Source organism: Penaeus monodon, chromosome 2 (genome assembly GCF_015228065.2).
Source record: "Penaeus monodon isolate SGIC_2016 chromosome 2, NSTDA_Pmon_1, whole genome shotgun sequence".
NCBI classification, from domain to species: domain Eukaryota; kingdom Metazoa; phylum Arthropoda; class Malacostraca; order Decapoda; family Penaeidae; genus Penaeus; species Penaeus monodon.
Window position 1 is genome coordinate 61,693,689 of NC_051387.1, and position 10,000 is coordinate 61,703,688.

Genomic DNA, 10,000 nt, shown 5'->3' on the forward strand with positions numbered 1-10,000 from the left:
TGAATGGCTGTAATCATATCACTCTATTATAATATTTTTTGTTGCCATTGATTACCTGCTACTGATAACTGCACAGAACGGAAATAATTGCCGGGGTCGGCTCACTCTGGCAGCCGAACGCTCAGACACCCTGGCACCGCTGTTCTGGGGTCGAGTTCACTGCATTCACTGCCACGTTTCGTATCCGGACAAAGAGACTAACCCACATAACGACCGATAAAACATGGCACTTTTCATATGTCCTCGAATGACACAAAGTAACAGAAACGAGTATAGAGCCACATTTGAATTCTTTAGATAAAGGTTGAAAAGGCATCTATATAAAATTCTCCAGCGTTAAGAAGGGATGGAAAAAATGTAAGGAAAAAAATCAGAAGCCGGAGAAATACAAAAATGGAAAGCGAAGAATGGAGAAACGCGGAGAAAAAAATGAAATGAAAATGGGTGTTACATTTCAAGAAGTTCGTGTACTGCATGACGGGCCCTTCTCTTACAAAGGAACGAATGATTTCCAAAAAAAAAAAAAAAAAAAAAAAAAAAAAAAAAATGCCGAAAAGGGAAAAACAAAGAAACAAGACGAAAGCAACACACAAACCAAAACAACAAAGTAATCACTGCACAGAAATGTAGAGAGAAGGAATCATAAGAATTAAATGTCAGTGTTGCTGTCACGGTGTCTGTCTCGCCGGAGAGCAGTCGCCGAATTCATGTGTTATGTTAATCATGTTGCTGATTTATACTGGGGTTCTTTATGCATAATAAGAATATCTTGTTTACTTCCTTGTATGGTACCACTCTGATTATTAAAAGAGGCGTCTTTTACTTAGCTGGAAGAATCCACAGAGACCTTATGAAATCATACTAGTCTTTAATGTTGTGAATTGAATATATGTATCATGAAAAAAAAGTAGAACCAGTGTTACTTTATTCAGACATAGAATTTTTCAACAGACAATTCAACGAAGAAATCAAAGAAAGACAAGACAGACCTGAAAATTTCTTAGAAAAGGCATTTCGGTCTCGAAAACCCCGATATACAGCATCATGTTATACAGATAATGAAGCGGTTTGTTACGTTTAAGAACGGGTTAGTTTACCGTAGAAAACGGCACAACTTTGGAGCGAAATGACTCTGCTAAAACATTAGGCCTCGTTTAGACTCTAATAAGTATACAGCCACGATAATAAGTGTCATAAAACGCTGCCCATTTGCAGTAACTGCCTGTTAAAGGGTGATCTGATATCGCGAGCGTTTACTTTATCGCTACATTTACAGCAAAGTATAATCATGCTGATATTACCCTCGCTCTTATTGCTATAAATTTCTGCGCCTGCTATCGCGCGACAGAACTTGGTGCCAAATGCTAATCAGCTTCTGTACTGATCAAAAGGACATAGTTCAGATATGTAATCCAAAGAGAAAAAATGTCACTTACCGAATCGTTTAACAGAGTTCTCCAAATATTGCCTCTCTCTCTTCTTCTTTCCATCCTTCCTTCCCTTCCTTCCTTCCATTCTTCTATTCTCTCTCTCATGATTTTCCACCTGTTGTTCTTTGAAAATTCAACATTTTAGATAAGAATTTTCTTTGAGGTTCATGAAGGTCAAGTGAGAATAGTATTGTTCTTCTTAACCCTTTTGACAGGTAAACTTGCTTTTTCAACATGTGCTTTTAAGTACACTTGTTTTAGCAACAAAAGGGGATATATTACATGGAGTACATGGACTTATTGCTTAACGTTCATGTAGTCAAATCTATTTATCTATTTATTTCCATTTATTTCCCGTGACAATAACGTTTACCATTTCATTTCAGACACAAAGGAACATTTTTTTTCTAAATATCACATAAAGCTGCTCTATACCACTGTATATTCATTATTTATTCTATCTCTATAAACAAAGTATATATACAGAAACTGAAATTATAGTTATTTACGGAGTCGATTTTAACGAAATATGGCGCGTTCTCTCGTAGAGTTTTGTGTCGCTTTGCCGGATCCCATTTACTTCCCATTCGGCGTTATTGCGTTACTGCGTCTGCCTACAACTGCTACTGCATGTTTTATTGACTGTAGCTTCGATATTGTCAATAAAAGCAAGTTTATATTAGAAATTTCATATTTCATATATACACATGCAGGAGCAGGAACCACGTGCAGAATAATTCTTTATAAATAAACAAATAATAATACATAAATATTTTACGCGTCTTCATCTTTATGAAAAACGTAGAGATGATTGTATACATGTTTTATGGGAAGGGACTCCGGGTAGACGCGTTCCATTTTTATGCCTCCTATTGCTTAAAAGATATATTTTCGAGTATCGGACTGACACATATGATGTGTTGACGCTATCATAGGTATATGGACATAATACTGCATAATAACATATACTTACATGCATATGTAAGTATATCTATTTATCTCTATGTCTGTCTGTCTACTTATTTATTTATCTCTCTGTCTATCTATCTATGGCCAGACATCCATCTATCCATCTGTCTAGTGACTCCCTTTATATATATCTATATATCTGCCATATATACACCTCTATATATGTATCTGTTCATCCATCTATCAATCATTCAATCCATCTACCTATCTATCCTTCAATCAATCAATCAATTTATTTATCTATATATCTGTCTGTCTGTCTTTCAGTCAGTCAGTCAATCTATCTAGCTGTCTATGTTAACGTTCCCTAAAGTGTGTCTCCGCTGTTATTCCGGGAGACCATGTCTGAGCGTGCTTTCCGCGCAGAGCCCCTGGCCTTGCGTGGCGGAGGAGGAATGCGAGATTAAGAAGCGCATTAGGGGCGCCGTTGGTAGGGCCACTCCCTCGCCTCCGAGCATAAGAGTGATCATTTGGAGGTGAAAACCGCGCGAGGAGACTCGACCGTTTATTCGAGGAACGTCTGCGTGGCGGAGGCAATGCGTGCTCGTTCCTCCCCTCTCGCTGGCTCAGGGAAGAGCAAATGAGAGGGTTCGGTTCAGGTAAGCTCTGAGTCAGCCATATGTATGCCGTGCGTATTTCTGAAAGACTGTAGAGGATATTTTAGGAGGATCCGGGATGTGATGGACGCCTTGAGGGCTTTTATTGGCGGCTGAAGGAACGAACGGTAGTGGCATTGCTCTCCTTTATTTGTCCCCCTGTTCTCCCCTCCGCTCCTTTCCTTTCCTTTCCTATTTTTCTGATTGGTTTCTCGGCCTCCACAAGCAGATCCATATATCATCTATTTCTTCCATAATCGACATAATCCACTGTGCGCGCTGTTTATCATCGCCTCACCATCTGTCTTCGCGGCTGATCATTGTGTCAGCGCGACCTCCCCTCCTCCTCCCCTCTTTCCTCGGCGTCTCCTTCACTCCTCGAGCCCGACTCCATATCTTAGGTGGTCCCGGTGACAGGTGCGGCAGCCGAGCTAATACTGCGCCCGTGTTATTGTCCGCTCCCAAGAAATCCGATATTTCTCGCCTGTTCACAGTCGCGTCTCCTGCCGCCGCGGACAGCCTGACTCCCTGCTCACGCCTTTGTTTGCGGGCGCCGGTCTGCGAGTGGGCGCGGGAGGCCGCCTTCTTTTGTTGGGCACGCGATCCACGGGGTAAGGCCATGCATCATCCATGCATGAATTCACGCAGTAAGAGAAACGCACACATACTCTCACACTCACATGTACACCGCGGATGCAGAACTATGCATGCCTTGCATCGGGGCGCGCACTATGCACACTGGCGTAACCGCGGCCTGTCTTTTCTTTTCAGAATCTCGCCGCAGTGCAGCTGTGGATTGTGATTGGTCAAACCATCTGTAAAGACAACCAATGGGAGGCTCTGGAGTCTGGATGTACTTGCTCCTTTTTTGTTCTCTCTGTAAGTTATTCCACGAGAAATACTGAACGAACGACGGCGTAAAGCACAAGGGGCGCGTCTTGCGGTCCCGGTCATGCTTATGAGTCATATGAAATTATTTTTTAATAGTTATTGTGTAAAGATGTTATTTTTTTAAAACTTTGTAAGAAATAGTACATTCCTAAGGCTAACCCCCCTCCCCCAGACGGGGTCTCGGCGCTGCAGATCACGAGCATCTTCGTGCCGCGGACGGCGCGCAGCGGAGACACCGTGCGCCTCACGTGCAACTTCGAGCTGAACGGCGACGAGCTCTACTCGCTCGCCTGGTGGAAGGACGACAAGATGTTCTACACGTTCATCTCCAAGAACGAGCCGCCCAAGGCCGTCTACAACGCCCCGGGCATCACCGTGGACGTGAGTGGCTCGCAACAGGTCGTGACACACACATACACACACACACACACACACACACACACACACACACACACACACACACACACACACACACACACACACACACATGCGTAACGCACAAACACATCCATTTAAGCTTATATTAACCCATCTGTCTATTTGCATGTGTATATGTTTGTACGTAACCCCCCCCCCCTTCGGCGCGGCGCTGAAGTAGCGGCCTTCCGACCCCCGCGGCGGAAGGAGGCCTCGGCGGTGCGGGCGGTGCGGGCGGCGCGAAGCGAAGGCTGTCCGAGGCCGTCCCGAGGGCGCATGTCCATGTGAAGTGAGTCGCGGGTCGCTTTGCGGGGCAGCGTGGCGTGCGCGGCTGCTGAATGCCTTGGTGTTGCGTGCGAGCTTTGGCGCGGCGTTATGTATGCAGGTCAAGGCTGTGCTTTACGTGACGTGTGCTTTGTGCCACGGCCGGGCCTGCGTGCACTTGTGTCATAGGTGGACGCTCGCGGGAAAAAGGAAACGTAACATATGGAGAAGCGGTACCGTTCAGGTTAAAGAAATGCGCTTTTGTGGCCTCCAATTTTTTCCTGTTTGGAATCACAGCGAAAGGATGGCACAGCAGGCGGCGGTGACTCGAACTTTCCTTCAAACATTCAAACCGGGCGCCGTGTCATTTGTTAAACATGCAGCCGCGTTGAAAAAAAAATATTTTCCAATTTCTATTTTTGTTTTTATTTTATTTACATATATATTTTTGTTTTTATTTTATTTACATGTATATTTTTGTTTTTATTTGTATTTGTATTTGTATACTTTTATTGTGCCTGGGGGAAGGGGCGAGTGTGGGTGTGGGGATGCTGGCAAAAGATAGCAGTCTGCAGTTTGCTTGAATAATAAACTTGAAAAGACAGAATATCAGGAGGGAGAGCAGGCTGCACTGAAATTTAAAACAATTTCGTATTTTATATCGTCTGATATAACGTGACACGAATAAAATGCAATTAATTTTTCACCTTCTTTTCTTTTTTGCCGATTGTCTGACTTAAAAAAAATGGATGGGAAAGAAAGGCGAGGACAATACTTAGGGGAACAGCAATAGCGTAACCAATATCTAACAACAGTCATGGGCAGAGTGGCACGTTGCAATTCGATAAAAGCAGCAGCGTCGAACGTCTGTGACCAGTTCATCTCACAGCCCAGCCGAGGTGGTTCCACTTGGCTGACTCTGGAGCCAGACTCAAGGCAGGGATCTTCATCCTCTTGGCTTTCCTAAACTGCCTTTTGCCCAGTTGCTCAGGCACAGGGAGATAGAAAAAGAGGTAGATAGATAGGGAGGGAGAAAGATAAATAGATAGATAGGTAGGTAGATAGATAGATAGATAGATAGATAGATAGATAGATAGATAGATAGATAGATAGATAGACAGACAGACAGACAGACAGACAGATAGATAGATAGAGAGAGAGAGATGAAGAAAAATCCTCGTGCTTACGTCAAGGCAAGTTTTACTAACGAAAACCAACAGTCTTATTGCCTTTTGATAACTAAACGACATGGTGCCGCGGACAGGACAAGGGAGCACACGTCTCATATAACAAAGGACGACGATGAGTGCACTAAGGGTCATCACAAGCATACAACAGACACCCTTTTCCCAAGAACCCCTCACCCCCTCCAGAGAGTGCAGAGCAAAAAGATAAAAATTATGCCCTCTGTCACAGAATCTGAACCGGATCATCTTTATGACATTCTAAAAAGCATACAGAGACTAACTCTCTCCCTCCAACGTACGGTTTGTACACTAATGAAAAAGAAAGAAAGAAAGAAAAAAATGGATGACCCCGAAAAGATGTGAGATGGATGTAATATATAACTGATGCTTGCAGCTCCTTTTCATTTTGTCACAACCCAAGCAACGCGCTCTCCACTCTAAGTGTGCTGCTTTCCGGTGCCTGGGTTACCAAAATTACCACGCACGCTTCCGACTCCAGGCCTCGAGAAGCGAACTCCTTCGCAGGACGGAGTGTCAAGCACCACAAACTGCGACCTGCATGCTTTCCTTCGCCCCTTAAGCCTCTTCATGCAAAAGTAAAAATTACACAAAAATGCATTCACTCTTCCGATGAGCTAATTCGCACGAACTACCACTCTGAGTCAACAGCGCTGATTGGTCACTGGCGCTCATAGGGTGCCAAATTCATGTCGCCATTCCTCGTCGATGAACTGAAAACATAACCCTTTTATCTGAAACCGTCAAGTCATTAACTGTGTACTATATCAGGTTATTGCAGGATGCAACGAGGTATCAATCGACAAGATTGCTGACCGTAAATTCGCAAATGCTGATTCCATTATTTCAAGGATGAAACTAATGATGAATGAGTAATGACTTTTCCATCCAGGCAAAAAATTACATCCATGACAAGTTATACAAACACATGTCTCTCTCTACTGAACGTAGTCGACCGAATCACAGCATAAAGAAGCACCATATGACGCATCGAAAAAGATGAAAATCTACTAGCTAAATTGCATAAAAGTTCATATGCTTTAATTTCCAAAGTAAAAGACATGAAAAGGTGGCCTTTTGCGTCAATTTCCCAAAATTGAGGAGAAAGAACAGGAAAGTTGGCCTTTCATTCCAGGACGAGCGCCAACGACAGATGTTCTACACGTTCATCTCAAGAACGAGCCGCCCAAGCCGTCTACAACGCCCCGGGCATCACGTGGACGTGATGGCTCGCAACAGTCGTGACACACACACACACACACACACACACACACACACACACACACCAACACACACACACACACACACACACATACACACACACACACACACAAACACACACACACACACACACACACATGCGTAACGCACAAACACATATCCATTTAAGCTTATATTAACCCATCTGTCTATATGCATGTGTATATATGTTTGTACGTAACCCCCCCCCCCCCCTTCGGCGCGGCGCTGAAGTAGCGGCCTTCCGACCCCCGCGGCGGAAGGAGGCCTCGGCGGTGCGGGCGGTGCGGGCGGCGCGAAGCGAAGGCTGTCCGAGGCCGTCCCGAGGGCACATATCCATGTGAAGTGAGTCGCGGGTCGCTTTGCGGGGCAGCGTGGCGTGCGCGGCTGCTGAATGCCTTGGTGTTGCGTGCGAGCTTTGGCGCGGCGTTATGTATGCAGGTCAAGGCTGTGCTTTACGTGACGTGTGCTTTGTGCCACGGCCGGGCCTGCGTGCACTTGTGTCATAGGTGGACGCTCGCGGGAAAAAGGAAACGTAACATATGGAGAAGCGGTACCGTTCAGGTTAAAGAAATGCGCTTTTGTGGCCTCCAATTTTTTCCTGTTTGGAATCACAGCGAAAGGATGGCACAGCAGGCGGCGGTGACTCGAACTTTCCTTCAAACATTCAAACCGGGCGCCGTGTCATTTGTTAAACATGCAGCCGCGTTGAAAAAAAAATATTTTCCAATTTCTATTTTTGTTTTTATTTTATTTACATATATATTTTTGTTTTTATTTTATTTACATGTATATTTTTGTTTTTATTTTTATTTGTATTTGTATACTTTTATTGTGCCTGGGGGAAGGGGCGAGTGTGGGTGTGGGGATGCTGGCAAAAGATAGCAGTCTGCAGTTTGCTTGAATAATAAACTTGAAAAGACAGAATATCAGGAGGGAGAGCAGGCTGCACTGAAATTTAAAACAATTTCGTATTTTATATCGTCTGATATAACGTGACACGAATAAAATGCAATTAATTTTTCACCTTCTTTTCTTTTTTGCCGATTGTCTGACTTAAAAAAAATGGATGGGAAAGAAAGGCGAGGACAATACTTAGGGGAAAAGCAATAGCGTAACCAATATCTAACAACAGTCATGGGCAGAGTGGCACGTTGCAATTCGATAAAAGCAGCAGCGTCGAACGTCTGTGACCAGTTCATCTCACAGCCCAGCCGAGGTGGTTCCACTTGGCTGACTCTGGAGCCAGACTCAAGGCAGGGATCTTCATCGTCTTGGCTCTCCTAAACTGCCTTTTGCCCAGTTGCTCAGGCACAGGGAGATAGAAAAAGAGGTAGATAGATAGGTAGGTAGATAGATAGATAGATAGATAGATAGATAGATAGATAGATAGATAGATAGATAGATAGATAGACAGACAGACAGACAGACAGACAGATAGATAGATAGAGAGAGAGAGATGAAGAAAAATCCTCGTGCTTACGTCAAGGCAAGTTTTACTAACGAAAACCAACAGTCTTATTGCCTTTTGATAACTAAACGACATGGTGCCGCGGACAGGACAAGGGAGCACACGTCTCATATAACAAAGGACGACGATGAGTGCACTAAGGGTCATCACAAGCATACAACAGACACCCTTTTCCCAAGAACCCCTCACCCCCTCCAGAGAGTGCAGAGCAAAAAGATAAAATTATGCCCTCTGTCACAGAATCTGAACCGGATCATCTTTATGACATTCTAAAAGCATACAGAGACTAACTCTCTCCCTCCAACGTACGGTTTGTACACTAATGAAAAAGAAAGAAAGAAAGAAAAAAATGGATGACCCCGAAAAGATGTGAGATGGATGTAATATTAACTGATGCTTGCAGCTCCTTTTCATTTGTCACAACCCAAGCAACGCGCTCTCCACTCTAAGTGTGCTGCTTTCCGGTGCCTGGGTTACCAAAATTACCACGCACGCTTCCGACTCCAGGCCTCGAGAAGCGAACTCCTTAGCAGGACGGAGTGTCAAGCACCACAAACTGCGACCTGCATGCTTTCCTTCGCCCCTTAAGCCTCTTCATGCAAAAGTAAAAATTACACAAAAATGCATTCACTCTTCCGATGAGCTAATTCGCACGAACTACCACTCTGAGTCAACAGCGCTGATTGGTCACTGGCGCTCATAGGGTGCCAAATTCATGTCGCCATTCCTCGTCGATGAACTGAAAACATAACCCTTTTATCTGAAACCGTCAAGTCATTAACTGTGTACTATATCAGGTTATTGCAGGATGCAACGAGGTATCAATCGACAAGATTGCTGACCGTAAATTCGCAAATGCTGATTCCATTATTTCAAGGATGAAACTAATGATGAATGAGTAATGACTTTTCCATCCAGGCAAAAAATTACATCCATGACAAGTTATACAAACACATGTCTCTCTCTACTGAACGTAGTCGACCGAATCACAGCATAAAGAAGCACCATATGACGCATCGAAGAAGATGAAAATCTACTAGCTAAATTGCATAAAAGTTCAATATGCTTTTAATTTCCCAAAGTAAAAGACATGGAAAAAGGTTGGCCTTTTGCGTCAATTATGCCTCCGTTTGAGAGTTTATTTGGAATGAAATGATTGCTTGAGCGAGAGGAATGATCAAACTCGCGTCCAGAAAATGTTACTGCTTTTACTAAACACTTGGACTCTTATTATGTTATCGCCTCTTTGTCAAGTGAAGAGGTGCTATTTTTGGCTACAGACGACAGAATGAAATTGATTACGGGTCGTTCTTCTCTTAATGAAGTTATCTGCATAATTAACTTACACCATCCTGCCTGACCCACGGCCTCCACCTGCAGCACAAACGGGGGAGGACTCAGAGCTGAAAGGGCGCTGGGAACGTTCTCTTTCACTACAGTTTGCAACGAGCAACGCGGGTGTTCCCTTACATCTTGCTCACCAGTACAAAATTTAAACAGATCGAAGCCTCTGTGTCT

General features: G+C 44.0%; 1 protein-coding gene across 1 annotated transcript in view; it reads left to right on the forward strand.

Annotated features, from left to right (window-relative positions):
* The window catches only part of LOC119584468 (nephrin-like), a gene marked incomplete in the record, with an annotated part of 143,279 nt that overhangs the window by 108,476 nt on the left and 24,803 nt on the right, over window positions 1-10,000 (forward strand). The window contains 2 exon segments of the mRNA XM_037933108.1: window positions 3,767-3,874; window positions 4,059-4,267. Coding sequence (XP_037789036.1) covers window positions 3,826-3,874; window positions 4,059-4,267 — 258 coding nt within the window.